This window comes from Saccoglossus kowalevskii, chromosome 5 (genome assembly GCF_978046115.1).
Source record: "Saccoglossus kowalevskii chromosome 5, keSacKowa6.1, whole genome shotgun sequence".
Classification (NCBI taxonomy): Eukaryota; Metazoa; Hemichordata; class Enteropneusta; family Harrimaniidae; genus Saccoglossus; species Saccoglossus kowalevskii.
This window is the reverse complement of record NC_140645.1, coordinates 11,231,093-11,251,648: the sequence shown is the minus strand read 5'-3', so window position 1 is coordinate 11,251,648 and position 20,556 is coordinate 11,231,093. Positions and strand designations below refer to the sequence as shown.

Below are 20,556 nucleotides of genomic sequence, written 5' to 3'. Positions count from 1 at the left end.
AACACATTTCGATGGAAATTAAGCACATTGTAAACACACATAAATACACTTGTTCAAAATAAAACACTCAGTGTTTTACGGCGACATAAATGTGTCATTCAAATGTTTATTGATAGAACATGTATGGACTAATGCATCCAACTTTATGCAAGCAGTATTAACACAATTGAGTGAAAAGTCTGGGGACTCGTGAGTAAACATTAGGGTATATATGTCTACTTGACAACGTAATTCAACGCATAATGAGATGGGTCATGCATGACATTACCTCCAGAAAATACTTTTATATCAAGCACCAACATATATGGTCTTACCAAGCAGAACAATTACAACTAGAACTCAAGACACGTGGTGAATTAAGTACCTTGTAACCTAACGGATTTTATTAATCTTCATTTGGTGAACGGTAGTTGTAGTACCAATCACACGAACATTCTCACATGTGATTTAAACATGTGATTTTTCTCGAAAAATGTTCAATTCGAAACACTCCAGAAATGATGATTCAACACGAAACACCAGACTATAATTTTTTCGCAAAGTGTTAATGTATAATACACATCTGTGTTCATGAGAGTAAAACACTAAAACACTTTCTTCCAAATTGTTAAATTGTTTTATCATAGAGCACTTTCTAAAACAAACTCACATGTAATGTTTCAAGGTAAAACAAGACTATGCATGTTTCATAAGTGTTTATGTATACGACACGTACATAATTTCATCAGTGTAACTGAAACACTTTTTTTACAAATTGTTTCATTTTGAATCACTTCCTAAAACAAACACACATGTAATGTTTCAAGGTAAAAGTGTCATGAATTTGTTTTCGCGTATCTGTTAACCGACTTAATTAGTTGATTATTAGCTGAATTGCTGTGTTATGTCTGTCATCGTTTAGGCCTATTTGAAGTTTTGGACGGAACTTGGCTCAGTGATTTGGAACTAATTACCAGATAACCGTCGCGATTCTGACAGTTGGTATCCATAGTTATTAATGTAGTGAACGATTAATCAAAAGATATGACGTATTCAGTACTTAGTGTGATTGGCTTTATGATTGAAGGTTACGCCCTAGAGTCTTTTACTGTTTTGTAATTGGTTAGAGTTTTGAAAATGAATAAAGAGAGTTTGAGTTGGTCTTGGCGAATACTCCACGACAGACGCAGTCGAGAGTCCAGTCCAGGGGCGAGCCTTGAGGCAGTCCAGTCTTGGGCGAGTCTTGGTTCAGCCTTGTGAGAGTCTTGGGGACTTTTCCCCAGGGCGCAGTGTCTTATAGAGTGCTCCACAGATCGACTAAGACGAGAGCTGAAACGTATTTCGTTGTGTGTGTCTTATTTGACTGTAAAGTATAAGTGACTTTCCCGATCCCGTACCTCAAGGGGACGAGATAGAGAGACGAGACGAGATTCCCCCTGACACGTGTGGAGAACCCAGAGAGAGAAAGAGTATTTCCCCCTGATAAAACACTCGACTATGTATGTTTCATAAGTGTTTATTACATAATTTCATCAGTGTAACTGAAACACTTTTTTTACAAATTGTGTTATTTTGAATCACTTCCTAAAACAAACACACATGTAATGTTTCAAGGCAAAACACTTGACTATGCATGTTTTATAAGTATGTATGTATATGGCATGTACGAAGGTTCATAAGAGTAACTAAAGCACTTTTCTATGAAACTGTTTTATTTCGAGGCACTTCAGAAAACAAACACTCATGCAATGTTTCAACCTAAAACACCCGATTATATACAGGACGCTATTGTATGCCGTCTACGGTATGCATCTATAATGCACACAACACTTATTATCGACTGTATGCAGCATATTTATTGAAAAAAAATGCTCACACACGTCACATTTGTCAGCAAGTCATACTGTGCATGTAGCGATAAATTTACCGATTTTAGTATTTTGCGAGTGTGCATACCATGTACCTGTCACAAGGTGAATAACCGATGGAATTAAACATGTACGGTGTTGTTAACAATGCTCAAGTTGGTAATTCCCTGTGATCTAATAATTAGATTCAATTTCTTTACAGCTCTCATTCTATTGGCGGAGCCTCGGTGTTGAATTGCAATATGGTGATTACCACGCATCTGTGCGAATTTGCACCTAATTTAAACGAGCTCGTCTAAGCCTCTAATAATACAATAAATACATAATGAAAACAGATATTTAACAATAAATAAATTTGCTACTTCTTTGCAAATAGTTTGAGGTACCTATCGTAAACGACGTGCGCACGCTCATTCATGATTGAATTATACTATCGAGAATGTGTATGCAAGTGGTATATTGCAGTTCAATTCGTTTGTGGTAATATTTTCGTTTTCACCTTGCATGTGCGTTAGTTTATGACAACAATAATATTTTACATTGTATATTTCTGATTCTTGAAACAATATTGATAATTATTTCAACATTACTCACTGCATTTTGATGATGTTATACTTTTCAGATTTTAAAAGAATCGGAGCGAACAAGATGATACTGCTAATATTCGGAATTAATTTTGTCCTGTTAATATGGGTTATTATTAGTTCAGTGCCCTCGTATTCTATGTGAGAGGAACTTTTGTTTAATAGGTTTAATATATTTTCAAAATACCACACTATCCTTTTAGGGGTAATTTTAAAAGTGATGGAAATAAGCAATCAACCCATTTGACGGATAGAAAAGTAAATCATGAATGAAATGAAATAGATGTAGTGTAGATGTAGATGTAGTCGAAGATTGAGTGTAAATAGATGAAATTAATGATTGTGTAATGTCCCACTATTTTCCCCAGGAATTTGATGTGCCCGGAGGGACTGCATCCAAGACAACAATACCAAATAGGAAGAGATTGGACCTTTTCATTTATGTCAGTGAGAAAAGCGTTCAAAGGTTCTATTGTTGGTTTAAGTTAATTATTTGATTTGAAGTCTCAATGTTCACAAATATTGGTTATTGTATTTACAGTTTCATGAAAGGTTTAAATTTCAGTAAACACATTTATTCACGCGATTGATATTATCTTTTACAACAACTATACATGTCTGTTTTTTTAAACGTTACACTCTAACTTACCTTATTAATGTTTATATTTAGAAATACATACTTATTTAAATATGTAATTTGTTTGTTATGAATACTATAGAATAGTGCAAAGTGCCTCATCATGAAACGCATCATTTGATATATTTTGTTTTCGAAAATGATAATGTTAATGATTTTCTACCATGTTATCAGTATAAATACATTTTAAAATGTGTCTCTGTTACGAGCACTTGTCAATATTCAGTTTGTGTTTTACTTTCCAAAGTGTTGCGACGATAAACATAATATACACTTTTCGCAATTGTGCAGATTATATACATTTTAAGTGTTTTTAAAGTGGGGACAAGCTTATAAACACTTTAAATATTTTATCACAAAACAGTAGTGTTGTAAAATAACTCATTTGCGATTTTAAGAAAAACACTTAATGTGATTTTTAAGTGGGGACAAAAATGTGTCATATTTTAAAACACCTAGATTTACAGTGCAGTATTCAGCGGACGAAATATTTTTTTTTGTATATTACATTTACTAAATTACAACAGTGGCTGGTTTTAATTATTTATGATACCAAATTTTTAATTTGTTAAAGTTAAAGTCGAAAGTTGGCTAAATGTAACTATCTAGAAATTTATTACATTGATTTAAAATTCACCTCATTGGTATTCAGGAAATGTGCATACATTACCGAACAAGATAATTGCTAGCGATAAGATGTGTTGTTTATCAATATAGTGAAGAGTCAATATATTGTGTAGCGCTGTGGAGTAAATTGGTTAATTTATGTAAAATATCACTAGATCTGATGTGTATTCAACACGTACTGCTGCATTAATACTTCTTTTGAGCTTTAACACAATATCTAGTGGTCATTGACCCCAATATTACGTGCAGATAGTCATGATGCCATAGGTCATTGAAAATGTAAACACTTGACAGCCAATGTATTGAAATAACCTATTTGGTGTTTGCCGTTCACGTTTACAATACCAGACCCACGACCTTAAACATAATTCAATGACACGTTCGTGTATATTTCGAAAGGAGACATTACCGCCTATTTTGGTGTTTGCCATTTGCGTTAACCATACCAGACCCACGACCTTATACATAATTCCAGGACATGTTGCTGTACATTTCGAGGCGAGACATTACCGCCTATTTGGTGTTTGCCATTTGCGTTAACCATACCAGACGCACGACCTTAAAGATAATTCCATGACAAATTCGTGTACATTTCGAGGCGAGACATTACCGCCTATTTGGTGTTTGCCGCTTGTGTTTACCATACCAGACCCACGACCTTACACATAATTCCATGACACGTTCGTATACATTTCGAGGCGAGACATTACCGTCTATTTGGTGTTTGCCATTAACGTTAACCATACCAGACCCACGACCTTATACATAATTCCAGAACATGTTGCTGTACATTTCGAGGCGAGACATTACCGCCTATTTGGTGTTTGCCATTTGCGTTAACCATACCAGACCCACGACGTTAAAGATAATTCCATGACAAATTCGTGTACATTTCGAGGCGAGACATTACCGCCTATTTGGTGTTTGCCGTTTGCGTTTACCATACCAGACCCACGACCTTAAACATAATTCCATGACACGTTCGTATACATTTCGAGGCGAGGCATTACCGCCTATTTGGTGTTTGCCATTTGCGTTAACCATAACAGACCCACGACCTTAAACATAATTCCATGACACGTTTGTGTACATGTCTAGAAGAGACATTGCCGCTTATTTGGTGTTAAGTTTGCCATTTGCGTTAACCATACCAAACCCACAACCTTATACATAATTCCAGGACTTGTTGTGTACATTTCGAAAGGAGAAAATTCCGCCTATTTGGTGTTTGCATTCGCGTTTACCATACCAGACCCAAGACCTTAAACAAAATTCCAGGACACGTTCGTGTACATTTCGAGAGGAGACATTACCGCCTATTTGGTGTTTGCCATTTGCGTTAACCATGCCAGAAGCACGACCTTAAACATAATTCCAGGATACGTTCGTGTAAATTTCGAGAGGATACATTACCGTCTATTTGGTCACGGTGTTTGCCATTTGCGTTAACCATACCAGACCCACGACCTTATACATAATTCCAGGACACGTTCTTGTACATTTCGAGAGGAGACATTACCGTCTATTTGGTGTTTGCCATTTGCGTTAACCATGCCAGAAGCAGGACCTTAAACATAATTCCAGGATACGTTCGTGTAAATTTCGAGAGGATACATTACCGTCTATTTGGTCACGGTGTTTGCCATTTGCGTTAACCATACCAGACCCACGACCTTATACATAATTCCAGGACACGTTCTTGTACATTTCGAGAAGAGACATTACCGCCTATTTGGTGTTTGCCATTTGCGTTAACCATACCAGACGCACGACCTTAAACATAATTCCATGACACGTTTGTCTACATTTCGACAAGAGACATTGCCGCTTATTTTGTGTTAAGTTTGCCATTTGCGTTAACCATAGCAGACCCACGACCTTATACATAATTCCAAGACATGTTGCTGTACATTTCGAAAGGAGAAAATGCCACCTATTTGGTGTTTGCCATTTGCGTTAACCATACCAGACCCACGACCTTAAAGGGCGGCAGTCGTCGTGCCGCGTCCTTTTCGATATGGGACTCATAGCGACGTATACAACGCGTGTAAAATACATTGTTTATTTACATGAAATTCGAACACGCGCTGCGTGACGACCACCGCGCTTTAAACATAATTCCATGACAAATTCGTGTACATTTCGAGGCGAGACATTACCGCCTATTTGGTGTTTGCCATTTGCGTTAACCGTACCAGACCCACGACCTTAAACATAATTAAATGACACGTTTGTGCACATTTCGAGAGGAGACATTGCCGCCTATTTGGTTTTTACCGTTTTCGTTAACCGTACCGGACCCACGACCTTAAACATGATTCCATGACAAATTCGTGTACATTTCGAGGCGAGACATTACCGCCTGTTTTGTGTTTGCCATTTGCGTTAACCATACCAGACCCACGACCATAAAACAAAATGAAATGACACGTTCGTGTGCATTTCGAGAGGAGATATTGCCGCCTATTTGGTGTTTACCGTTTGCGTTAACCATACCAGACCCACGACCTTATACATAATTCCAGGACATGTTGCTGTACATTTCGAGGCGAGACATTGCCGCCTATTTGGTTTTTACCGTTTTCGTTAACCGCACCGGACCCACGACATTAAACATAATTCCATGACAAATTCGTTTACATTTCGAGGCGAGACATTACCGCCTATTTGGTGTTTGTCATTTGCGTTAACCATACCAGACCCACGACCTTAAACATAATTCCAGGACACGTTCTTGTACATTTCGAGAAGAGACATTACCGCCTATTTGGTGTTTGCCATTTGCGTTAACCATACCAGATCCACGACCTTAAACATAATTAAATGACACGTTCGTGTACATTTCGAGGCGAGACATTACCGCCTGTTTTGTGTTTGCCATTTGCGTTAACCATACCAGACCCACGACCATAAAACAAAATGAAATGACACGTTCGTGTGCATTTCGAGAGGAGATATTGCCGCCTATTTGGTGTTTACCGTTTGCGTTAACCATACCAGACCCACGACCTTATACATAATTCCAGGACATGTTGCTGTACATTTCGAAAGGAGAAAATGCCGCCTATTTGGTTTTTACCGTTTTCGTTAACCGTACCGGACGCACGACCTTAAACATAATTCCATGACAAATTCGTATACATTTCGAGGCGATACATTACCGCCTATTTGGTGTTTGCCATTTGCGTTAACCGTACCAGACCCACGACCCATAACATAATTAAATGACACGTTCGTGCACATTTCGAGAGGAGACATTGTCGCCTATTTGTTTTTTACCGTTTTCGTTAACCATACCAGACCCACGACATTAAACAAAATTAAATGACACGTTCGTGTACATTTCGAGAGGAGATATTGCCGCCTATTTGGTGTCTGCCATTTGCGTTAACCATACCAGACCCACGACCTTATACATAACTCCGGGATATGTTGCTGTACATTTCGAAAGGAGAAAATGCCGCCTATTTGGTGTTTGCCGTTCGCGTTTACCATACCAGACCCAAGACCTTAAACATAATTCCAGGACACGTTCGTGTACATTTCGAAAAGAGACATTACCGCCTATTTGGTGTTTGCCATTTGCGTTAATCGTACCAGACCCACGACCTTAAACATAATTCCATGACACGTTTGTGTATATTTCGAGAGAATACATTGCCGCCTATTTGGTGTTTACCGTTTGCGTTAACCATACCAGACCCACAAACTTAAACATAATTCCATGACACGTTTGTGTACATTTCTAGAAGAGACATTACCGCCTACACTAATACTACATTAATCATTGTAAATGTATTCATGAAAAGTGTTACATTAATATTACAGTGTATATGACATGTTCGCTACGGTTCATCCAATATAACAATGTATTGAATAAATTCGGTCGGTGGCTCTAGCCGCAGTGAATAGCCGACTTTCGAGATAAACGGCCGCTGGTGACGCCATCCTATCACGTGACTAGAACATTCTTACGGTGGGGCTATAAAGAAGTCAGCCTCACCTGTGAATGTATTTACGTTACGACCTCGTCAATCTATCCAACGTACAGTATTCATTTCGCCCAACCTCCCGCCCGCTTCCGCTTTCCAATCGCTTTTTTTTCGCTCGCTTTTGCGACCGCTTGTTGAATTCGACCGGACAATTTTCGCTATATTTTTGACCGCGCAAACCCGGAAATATCACCGCCCGCTCGCTCGCATTTAAAATTCGAACTAACAATTTCCGAGGTTTACATTGTCTTATAATTTTCTTTCTGGTTTTTATAGATGTTGAACAGCCGACAAAAGTTCAAATATTTTTTTTTTAACTATCTATAATTATAGGCACGCAATCTGACCTTTTGACCTTGATTTGGCTGGGATTGAATATTTTATTTTAAACAATATTCTGACGTGAAATACAAATGTATTTCAACACAAGTACGACATGGTTGTCTGGGTTCTCTTTCCTGATTGTTGAGTCTCCGCAATGTGTTTAGGATTTGTATAAGGACCATGATGAAGCTAAATGACAGCCTGAGTTCCATCAGGATGCACGGACTGAATCTATCATAAAACCTAATAATACACCTCTTTGTGTATTTGTTAATTTTACATATGTTTGTAAATATCTAGAAAAATCTCGTCTTTCGTATTATTATTATAATATATATTTTATTTCACACCGCGAAACAACAACAGAGCTAGAGTTGTTCGCGGTGAAACAGCCGCATTGAAGACCTTGAAATAAAAAAATAAAAATTTGAAGAGCATCGGGGAAAATATTAATAACCATTCTTAGAAATCGCTAGCTTTATTTTATTCGAATCCATGAAACTTGCGAGTTAAAAGCGGTAAAAGCGGAAGGTTGGGCGAAATGAGTACTGTATGTCATCGTTCATTATTATTTCTTCAAATTTGTCATCTTTTACATTTATATTGTTTTGTTTTATATTAACACTGGTGACGATGTTTTTTGTCTGTTTTTCGGCGATTTTATGTTCAATAATTACTGTCACAGACTGAGGTGACTTTTTGAACTTACGAAGTGGTGTCAGTGCATGTTGCGTTGTCTTGTTCTGTTCTGATACCTTTAGCGTTGGATAGATTGACGAGGTCGTGACGTAAATACATACACAGGCTCTTCTGACTTCAATATGGCCCCACCGTGAGAAAATGCTTGGTCACGTGGTAGCGTAGCGCCGCCAGTGGCCTTTTATCTCGAAAGTGGGCTATTGAAATCCATCGTATATGCACTATTTTTGGTAAAAATAGATCAAATTCAGTATTAGCAGATAATGCAACGGAAGCCGCTACATAGTAATGAAGCATCAATGTACAGAAATAGAGGTCTAATACAAACTCTAAGTCAAGAATGACAACGACTTACCAATCATAATCTGTAGATGATGCTTGCTGTTCGTAGAGTTACATTTCTCAAAGAAATCCTGGTGATTTGAAATGTTTATACATTGTATTGTTCTTCTATGTAATGTATACAAGCCGTCTTTAAATAAATTAATAAACATTGTTCATTAACAATCCATCGCACGGAATACTACTTTGATTTAGAATCGCCGTGACGCAAATTTGCCATACATGTGACGCTCAGAAACTGTCAATTACCAAAAAATAAAGGAAATGAGGACGTCCCTCGAGTAATTAAGAACGTTGTCGTTCAGAATACCACTCACTAAGTGAACAAAAAGGAAATGCTATAGTGTATACTATAATAAGTACGCATTTGTTTACCAGGGGTTCCCGAGCATAGATGTCCCTGTGTCACTAAATTTCCACATTCGTTCACAACTTACCTTAGTCAGAGACCTGTTTTGATTCCTCTTTCTTGTCACTAGAGAAAGGTTACATTTAAAATTGATGGGGAGTTTCACTGTAACTTTCAGTTCAAAGACATCATCATCCTAGTTAAATAAAATGATTCTGTACCATATAATGCTAACATTCGAGTCCTTGCATCGTGTATCTGTTCACATCTATATGTAAACTAAATTGTAAAGCCGATTGTCGTGATCAAGAGTTCAGATTACATGTTGTAAAATATGTCTGTTTGCACTTACAATTCATTTATTTATTTTATATTTGCATAAATGATTTATAACTGGTGTTATGTGATTAATATAAGATAACGCCGTGCTATGTGGTTTCTTTTGACATAAGTATGATTCAACACGAGCCGCGGCAATATCGTGGGAAGAACTATCTATCCAGTCGAGTATGATTTCTTCATCTTCACCGCCACAAGTATTAGTTTGGGAATTGTTCATACATTTAAGAATATTTTTGAGATGTGTTTTGTAAAAAAAAAAACTTGGCAATAAATAGTGGGAAATGAAACCACGCTCCTATTTTCAAATTATGGTACAAAATTCGAGCACGTGTACCGCGAAATCCATATATGCTTTACACGTGTGTAATTGTTGTCATGAAATATACACATCGAAATCGTAGCAGGTGGGTTATATATGCAAGATGGAAGCCGTTGAAAATGAAAATTCAGTACATATAGCTGCCGATGCTGTCTCTATTGATTACGTTTTTCCAAAAGTTTTGTAAGAGAGTAACAATACCATCATACCTTTAATTCATGAAGTGGAATGTGATTGAGGAAACGTAATGGTTAAGTAAATTTTCTTCCTTGCATTATTGTCAAGATTCACCCTGAATGAAATAGATCAGTGTTTGAAGTTAAATAAATTTAAATTAAGACATTAGAATTATAATTGTCAGTCAACAGAATGTTGAGTTTTGGTGGTGATTTGATACTTGGAATGAGAACGGATGTACTTCAAATTAATCTCTAGTTGTAGCATTTTTGGAGTAATTTCAAACACTGCATTGACCCGTGCAGACAGTAACATTTCATTTTTACATTTCCTCAAATAATCAAGCGTCACATGTGACCAAACGCTTCAAAAATAAGACTCAGAAGTACCTATACGTCCTCAGCGTCAAAGAATTGCAAATCTAAACAAGTTAGGGTGGATCTTTTTTAAATATTGTTCTAAAGCTTATGCCCACGTTATGTAAACTTAAAGAGAGAATGCCACCATAACTATACATCATTAACAAACATTGTAGTCACACAATTAATGTATTAGTTTATTAATTATCATATTATTTAAATTAATGTAAATTACATATATGGGTATTCTATGATATATACATATATATTAATATAACGACATTTTCAAATTAGTCTTTCTATAAATTTCTTATTGTATACATTTCTGCCCCCATAATCGTATTGCAAGAAAAGTTTACTGTTTGCCGTAAATGCAAAGCAATACTTGAGTAATACCACTGATCAAGGTAGTATTTGTAATTACACACACATATTGTTATTAATATCCTACAACAGAGTAAAATTGACAAATGCCTACAAATGTACACTCACATGCAGCTAATTCCAATAATCGCCTTCACATTGCGATACTTTAGGCCAAATGTTGGGCTCATGCACGAGATATACGCCCTCTAGCATAAATTACTCACCCCTAATATCGAATTGGGTCAGCTTGTTGACTGCTGGGTGCGAGGTCTTTAAATATCGTGGCATTTGACTTTACACTTATATTGTTTATAAAATGCAATTCTGTTTTACACCAACGCCAATGATTTAACACAACTAGTTACGTCACTGCAAATCTATGTTGTCAGTTGCGCATCATATCGACTTAGAGGGCGCACTGATCCAAACAGAAAATTACTGTGTAATATACAAGACGTACATTTCTACTGAAAATATGTACAATGATTTAGTTAAAAGTATTTATATCATATACTGTAAAACATTATTTCAGTTTATGTTGTGACGATTAATGTATAAAGAACAAAATATTTGGTTATCATTCGCCGATCGACCTTCAAGCTGTGTCCTATTGCTGTAATTGTATATAGAGTAATTGCTACTTTACGTACATTCTGATTTGCATAACAAAACTGAGACGCGCATGATCGCGTGCTTTGCCAACGTGTGAAGAATACTAACTGCTATGTTACACGAACGAACACGAGTGTACAATGTTTATTTACTAGTAGCGCCCTCAACCGACAATGAGCATCTACTACCTAAATGCGTAAAACGAAGGAAGTACTCAGTTTTGACAAGTCGTCGAATATCCATAGCAATAGTGTTTAGACTACCGCTAGACTAAATTTTGAGTGACTACACAACCAAACACATGACAGCGGTTTTACATATCTACGTAATTTTAAGTCACAAAATCACTTCTAATGCTAGCGGGCGCTACGTGCAGCAAAGGCGACACAGGCATATATTTTAAAATTAACTAATATTACACATGTACTATCATTCGAGTTTTTTTAATTGAGTGCTAGCAAAATATTGCCGAATACGAAAAAAAATCATGATTCGTCTAAACCCTCTACATGTTTATCCAACTGTTTTGTATACAGTAAACATGAGATATAACATGTCCATAACAGAAAGCAAAAAAGAAAAAATATAAAAGTATAAAAGCAGGACAAATTACTTTGTGTGTTACAATTTGTTAAGAATCATGGTTTTGTGCACATGTAGAAATCACGTAGTACAATTCCTAGGCTTTCAGCGGTTTGATAAAGTACAGTAAGTCATCTAGGCATTTGCTTGCTGCCAACATGACAGAAGTTAACCAGACATTATCGCCCTCTCCAGCTTTCTTAGTCGTTTCTTTTCCAACCATGGAATCTGCAAATTTCTTTACTTCTTTAGGGTAAACGTTGTTAAACATGTCGTTTTTAGCTGTAAAGAGAGTAAAGCATAGATTATATAGTAGGAGTATGACGTATCACGTGATTATGGCGCGTGTCACAACTGACATACAGTGCATATCACAGTTTTGTATGGTACGGTCAACGTCACAATGTTCACTAAACGTCACCGTTTTATGTGTGTTCAGACAGTATGCTAATCGTGATGTAGTACCGTTTGACACGATACATTGACAAAAACTTGTAATATCGACTGACAATTTATTTTAAAGCGATATCGAGTAATATTTATGCTAAATCTCAATAACCGTCTGCGATCCATCTATAAATGCGATTCTACTATCGCGCTTACGATATGCTTTATTTACATAGATTAGAATATGAATCCTAAAATATAGTTTCGTAAAATTACTGTTTCTCTATTGTTTTGTGGCACTCGGAGTTAGTCATGTGATCAAATATTATCACCTGATATCAAGAATTCATAGAAATGTTTGATACTCAAACGGCATCATTGGATATGTTTTTTTCTGTTATATTTTGAACAAATTTTCTTTATATATTTTTATGTTCTTTTAACAGAAACTGTCACTTGGGCGAAACAAAGAAGGAAACTGAAGTTCAATGTACAATTTTAACTAACCTTTTTGAAAGTCAGATAACTCCACGTCTTTATCATTCAAGTCACATTCAACTTCTTTGCAGACATCCCCCAGAATCCCTTTCACCTTCGAAATATAATTCTCAAGTGTCAGACCGGGAGTTGTTGAGGATGACATGCAAAGGAGTGATGACCTGGCTTTCACGGTGACGTCAGTCATTATTTTGGTGAATGCCAACTTGGCGATTGGTGGGCTTGGTAGTAAAAGGTTTGGATCGCCGTACCACATGACACCATCTTTTGGCTTGAGTACCAATTCCCTGAGCTTTGTCTGTGTCTCTGCGAGTATGTCGTCACTGAGATCGTGAAATAGGTTGACCTGAGGCATGAAGTAGTGTGGGCAGAATCTCTTACTTAGACATTCGTCCAGTTCGTGCAGGAGATCCATGGTGCGTCTGCCCATGTTTACGTAATCCCACGTATTCAGTGGAATTCTTTCAAGCAGACGTAAAAAGATGTTCTTGAGATGGTACGGTCGGATGCCGGGTTTATGCGGTTGTCTTAGGTAGTTGATGTAAATAAGCTTGATAAGGATATAGCACACTGCTTGTGTTTTCAGTAAATCTCGAGCCAGGATACGCTCGACTAAACTGAATGAAAGCTGCCACTCAAGTGATTCAGACCCTTCGACTGCTGGTGCAGGGACCACCATGCATCTCCGCCTCACTATGTGATCGATAACTTTCTGAGAAGGCCATCCACCAGGTCTCGGACGTTTCAGCCATTCTCTGGCAGCTGAAGGCCATGTTGGGCAAGGAAAAGCAATTCCAATGTCAAACACGGTGTAACGATCTTTCTTAGACATCGCAGTTGTCTGAACTCCGGGACCGTCTTTTCTGGTAGAAAAATGAATATATTCGGCATTCTCATCACTGGCCTGTAATGATGAGTTGACAACAGACATATTGGTAGTAAGAGCCCTGCATTCAAGCGCCTTGTGGAAATTATCAACTACTTCCGACGGAACGAGATAATGACTATCCCCGACTTTAGTCGACACAGCTTTCCACTTTTCGGCAGTTGATTGTTCCCTCAAAACCAGTTTCACATGACCCGGGCGTCCGGGACACGCCTCCGCCTCGGCAACATCGCACGCTATTGCTGATTTCCCCTCTTCTACGGTCAGTCCTTCGTAAATCATTTGAAAATCGAACTCCCCAGAATTGCTGAATCCTGCTGTCTCGGGAAAAGAGAATATTTCAATGACAGAACCAATAGGCTGTAGCTGAGTGTGCTTCAGGTTAAAAAGTTGACCTCGTGGGATGTGGCACTCGGTGGCCGACTCATTCTCAAATATGAACGATTCAAATAATTTTTTTGTCTTCGATGGACTGTAGAGATACTGAAAGTTGTACGCATAGATATTAACAAAAAATCCAAGATCAAAAATTGGTATATCATCGTATTTCTCAATCTCGCCTTGAGTTTCGACCAGTTTGGATGACATTGTACCTGTGTGCGGGGAAAGTAAAAGAAATTAGAATACTACTTTTATATTTGATACACTGCCCCATTGTAGGGTAAAGATAATTAATGAAAAAGTATTTAATCGTGATTTGTAGCGCGAACCCTCACAGACAACGTAAAATGATCGATTTCCAAATCGAACTGTAACAACGTTTTTGAATCAAAATAGTTTGATGACCCCCCCACTCCCCCACCCCTATTCATTAGGTCGACTACCAGAAATCTAACCTAATTGGCTCGAAAATAGACACCATACTAGTATATCTGCTCGTATGTGACATATTTCCAAGAGATTAACCTTTGCTACTTGGTTAGTACGCCATACTGATTTTGTAAAAGGTTGGCCATTATAAAATCATTGTGGCGTTGTTTTTATTGTCGTTAATTTAATCAGACGTGTTTGCAGTTTCGTGACTGTCCTGCGTTTACTGCATTATTATTATTATGATAATTTATGTCATAGCGAATACTATACAACACATAAAATTAACATAAATTGGCACATGATTAATCTGTCATTTGCCGGGATAGTCATGTGACACAATAGTTAACACCTAATAACAGCCATCACAAACCAAAGGTGGGTGGACAGATCATTACGTCACGAGCATCAATCAGCTCTGTAATTTAGCGAAATCGAGTGATAAAATCATAATATCAGCTTGATTGGCGTGTCAGGAACTATCTGACATCGTGTTAGACTTATGAAACAAGGCAGCAATGAATCATGGCGGTCACTGAGTATTTTAGTATGTTTAGCTATTATGTATTCGAATATTATATGCAGAAGAGAGAAATACTAAAGATTGTAAGCTGCACTAATTAATTTATTGTCACAGAAACAAATGAGATCTCGAACAACTTAGGCATGATTTGACACAGCATACTATCGTGACACGTTATTCGGTATTATGACCCCCCCCCCCCCACACACACACCGGTAAAGATCATACGTGTGTAACTGAAACTTGGGGTCATTGTCCTTACATCCAAATCTACTGTGTTGATTGGTAATGACACCTAATAGTTTTAGTTAATGTGATTTGTACTGGTGGAGTCAAGTTCAAAACTAAAAGTGCCTGTTTAATGCCCACCCACACGTTTCCCATTTTAGACCTGTGTCACACTGGTAATAACTGCGTTAAAATTGTTTTGACATCTTCATTCAAATTTTCTACATTCGTCGATCTCACTAATTACATGTACGTGATCTTATACTATAATAACTAATTAACTAACACATGGTAGCTACAATTTCCTAACTATTCAGATTCCAACGCACATTGACCTAGTGTCATAAAATTACTGATGATTGATATTTACTAAGTAAACAATGACAATAAATGACACATATAAATGATAGAACATCATATTGAATCGACACTATGTTAGACTGCGCAGAAAGGCAATCGATAATCTCTAAGCCGTTTCATCGCTTTATTGGTTCTCTATCTATAAATAGTAAAACTGATCTTGCCGAGGCGTCGTTTGGGCTGATTCTAAAATGAACAAGTACACTGTTAATTAATTAATTAATTAATTTATTTATTTATTTATTTATTTATTTATTTATTTATTTATTTATTTATTTATTTATTTATTTATTTATTTATTTATTTATTTATTTATTTATTTATTTATTTATTTATTTATTTATTTATTTATTTATTTATTTATTTATTTATTTATTTATTTATTTATTTATTTATTTATTTATTTATTTATTTATTTATTTATTTATTTATTTATTTATTTATTTATTTATTTATTTATTTATTTATTTATTTATTTATTTATTTATTTATTTATTTATTTATTTATTTATTTATTTATTTATTTATTATGTTCCTGTTTATTTATTTATTTACTTATTTATTTATTTATTTACTATTTGAGGGGGTTGGGGTGAGGGTTAGTGTTCTGGTTAAGGATGCGGTGGAAAAAGAACTTTTCCTTCAGAATTACAATTAAAATAACGTTGTCCAACAATGCGTATCCACATTGAACATTAATATGTGGCAGCAGCGTAGGTCAACCTTGGACTTGAAAAACCTGCTAAGATACAGCCAATGTTGGGTGAAACCCGAGTACTCACTGACGATCCGCTCAAACGTCAGCAAAACGTAGACAGAAATGTACTACTAAGAACAGATGCTTTCTGGAAATCATTGGCCCCTACCCTAAATAGACGTGCGATAGTGCGATATTTTAAATCAACTAAAATTGAAGTCTGCATTTCTCATATTACCCCACCTCGTACTTGTACTATTTAATGCGATGCATCGAATAAATTTGTCGGAAATTTCTTTTTGCTATGGTTTGCTTGGTGCTGTGTGATCTCAATTTTGGCATAGTCCACTTTGTTTACTGACGCAATTTAAAGAAGAAAGTACTACATGTACAGCTCTAATATAACGTCATTTAAATCGAACGTTTGAATAGACCCACGGGCGTACAATAGTACAACGGAGCAAATCACTATAAACGACGACCTTACAATGACCCTGAGAACGGCATTATAAATGTACTCGCATTCTTGTGGATTACAACGTTAACTATTGCACCGTATACATCAAGCGACACTGGATTTCTGACTAGGCTGAATCAAGCCCGTTCCCTACGTTAGGTAACCGATACAGTTTATTGATAACGCCGTTGCACACAACTAGACTTGTTAAATTTACGTACACAGTCGTACCGGTAGTCTGCCATTTTGTTGTAAATTATATACTAAATACCTATTACGACCCCGGCTAACGATAGGGAAGTGTTCATGGTACGATCAGACAGACACGCAGTTTCCTCGAGAAACACGGGATTGTACACAGTGGTCGGGCTTATTGATAATTGATTATTCACATATTACACTGAAAGACTCACCTAATAGTCGTTGCGCACAGTTGCTAGCATTGACACCAAAGTGACCTTTATCATGCATGCTAGCGCCCCCTGGCGATATCACGCTGTGTATTTATTTACAACTGTGACCTAGTTGTTTGCTGCTAACAATGTTTCTACGAATTGCGCTGATGCCATCGCGGATGGGTGAGTGGGAGGAGAGGATATGAACCTGATTCATTTAATCTTGAATTGTATTGTATGATTTTCAACCATGCTATGTTTTGCACTTCAGAAGAACATTTATTGAAACTACGCAATCTCATGTAATTTGCTCCATGCTCTACTCCGACTTTACCTTCAATAATAGTTTTCAAATTAACTTACAATCAGTAGACAGGAACCGACGACTAACACGTTGTAGAGAAGTTTAACAACAGTATTGTCATTTAGACACCCCCCCTCCAGCAACCACTAGTGCCGATATCAGCCTGAGGGGCACTGGGAAGTACACGTTGAAAACAGATGGGGTACCGGTATATCTAAATAAGAGGATAACGTTAGACTTAATTCGCTTTAATTTTGAAAGATAACCAAATAACAATTCTTGTAGATCGTAAAGGATGAACATTTATGATAAATAAACGCACATAAAGTACGTTTCAATGAGTAATAAAAATTTAAAATCCGCTGGCATAATATTCTATAAATGCACACTGACAGTCTCACACTTCCAAACGTGTAGTTTTGTAAGTACTCGATGTCGTTCTGCTTGTTCAGTTTTATAAGAAAGATAGTTACGCCAATTAAATTATTGTAAGCAGTATAACAAAACAAAATATCACCACAGCATGATACTGCTGCCATGTTTATGTATGTGATGTAGGTCTCATGCCATGTAGGCTGGGGACACAATTACCCTCACGCGGGCTACTTACTTTCCAATTGTGTCTAGAATAACAGCATATTGTTTATCTCCATGGTCAGTGCGTGATTGTGACGTTCATTGGCTGATAACTGCAGTCAACCGCTAATCTGAATATGCTAATTTTCATGACAACGGATGGCAGTTGCCATATTTGTTTTCTACACGTACGTGTTATATCAACCAATAGTTGCCACAGCGATGAAACGCGATGGCCCATTTCCATTACGTTGTAATGCATGTACATCATGATAGTTAATGAGTAAAATATTAACATCCAGTCTATTGTCAATAACCAGCCGATCGGGTAGGTTCCCGGCTACAATCCAGGTGAGTTCCACGAGTGAGGAAATTCTGTGTTTTTTGAGTGTCATGTTTATATAAGGTTACAAAATAAATAAAAAGAAATTAGGCAACATATATACCCTTGAAATATATTTGCTCGTCAGTTGCTTTTACATTCCGCCTTCAACTGATTGGTTCAGCCAGTACTTGTTAAAGTGCGCCCTCTTCGACAAAATGACATTCCGCCCTTTTGTTTTATTTCATGTTTATGAGTAACGGTAACTCTGATTGAACGCCTACGCATTATAGACGCGCTCAGATCTGTGTATTATCGGAGATCAAATGCGAGACCTCTCACCAGAACCATCACCCAGAGTCGGGTGATGGGAGACCTCAGTTCAACAATTGTTGGTTTTACTAAAATAATTCTTTGCCAGGTAAATTATTCTAACTACTTCCTTGTTGCTCGCCGAATTTCTGAACCTACCACACAAATCCAACCCAGTATAAATAAAGTATGTTTATTGACACCTCAATAAGTAATATCAGTAATTTATAGCTGTGAAAATGCTGTTATTGGAACAGACCTTAAAATAAGTCAGGAAAACAACCCATCGACAATCGGTTTCGTGCACTCAAATATATGTCGAGTTGTCCATGTCCAATGAGTTATTTCACCAATTTCTCGGCCCTTTTCACGGATATTCTACAATCAGGCATATTTCAATAACGCTTCATCTATTCTAAAGTGAGCGTAAATTGAATCATTCTATTTAAAAAAACGAAATGCATGATACGCTCGTTCAAAAAAACTGGTATTCAAACTTCTTGTTTTGTGACAGCGCCACCAGCGACGAAAACGATTTTTTTTTCTTTTATATTTTAATGCGAGCCTGAGTAAGACGATGAATATGTATAGCAGGAGGGCCGAAGTGAAGTTCCAAAACCTACACAGGTTCAAGTCACTTTACCTGTCGCCTCTTTTTATTTGTAATATTTGCGAGGCAGTTATTTTTTACTAGATTTCTATTTTAAATTGTAGTTTGTTTTTCTTTGTTAAGCAGAAAATTAAGGAGTAACACAAAAAACACTCATAATAACTACTATAGATATGTTGAATATAGTTGTTTTTTCCCTGTATAACAATTTCAATTTGTTCGAGTGTACACTAGATAAGACGAATATCGTTTGTACCACAGTAATTACATGTATTTAGGCGTTGAGACGAAATGTCAAAAATTCGTGTGTGTGTCACGAGGCTTTATTTTCGCCGCGAACCAACTTCAACAAAATAGTTACTTGTTTTCTGTTTCGATCAAGGGTGAACATAAAAAAAGAAGTATCACGATTTTTTTTTCACAATCGGAAAGGCTGTTCATCACGTAATTTATCAATGAATGCAAGATATACATTGTCTACGAGTCATTTATTAAAGAAAGAAATCAGGTACGAACACAACAAAGTACATTTTGTTAAAAAAGCTCATGATTAACCACCAATACACACGTGACATAATCAGTGAAAAATCATGATAAACATATGAATAAAATACAATAAGAAAAGAAAAACTGTACTTCAAAGTTCGATGCATATATTGACAATTTATTTAGAAATATCGCTTTTATTCAGGGTCGCATGGAACCCATATTGAGCATGGCGTCTATGGCGTTTTAATTTGATTTCGGTAAACTGGCCGCCAAGCCGCCACCATATATTGAAGATGGAAAACAGTTCATCTCTAAGCCCAAATGATGCGCCACTGATGCACACACAAAAATCCGTGACGCAACTAATTATGCTAATTCACTGATCTTCGAAAACACGTATGGAAATTTTGATTCGGTGAAATGAAATTCACATTTCATTAACAAAATAATTGTGTAAACGAATGCAATCAGGGGCTACGGCATTTTTGTTTGTGCAGTCAATTTACAAAACCACGAAACAATTTCCCTTAGAGGGCACATCAAT

At 36.7% G+C, this 20,556-nt stretch overlaps 1 protein-coding gene across 1 annotated transcript; it reads right to left on the bottom strand.

Moving 5' to 3' along the window:
* Positions 1-12,003: 12,003 nt before the first annotated feature.
* Positions 12,004-17,459, bottom strand: LOC100375194 (nucleotidyltransferase MB21D2-like). Its single transcript, XM_002740983.4, has 3 exons — positions 17,418-17,459; positions 13,053-14,522; positions 12,004-12,440 (listed from the first exon to the last, which is right to left on the bottom strand). Exons 2-3 carry the CDS (start codon positions 14,515-14,517, stop codon positions 12,256-12,258), a joined length of 1,650 nt encoding a protein of 549 aa, XP_002741029.2. The 5' UTR covers positions 14,518-14,522; positions 17,418-17,459; the 3' UTR covers positions 12,004-12,255.
* Positions 17,460-20,556: the final 3,097 nt, after the last annotated feature.

Bases quoted from the DNA above. Each gene is read 5' to 3' on its own strand.
- LOC100375194 (XM_002740983.4), bottom strand. From the start codon at position 14,517: ATGTCATCCAAACTGGTCGAAACTCAAGGCGAGATTGAGAAATACGAT. The intron at 12,441-13,052 runs GTTAGTTAAAAT...CTCTCTTTACAG, and splicing joins GTTATCTGACTTTCAAAAAG to CTAAAAACGACATGTTTAAC.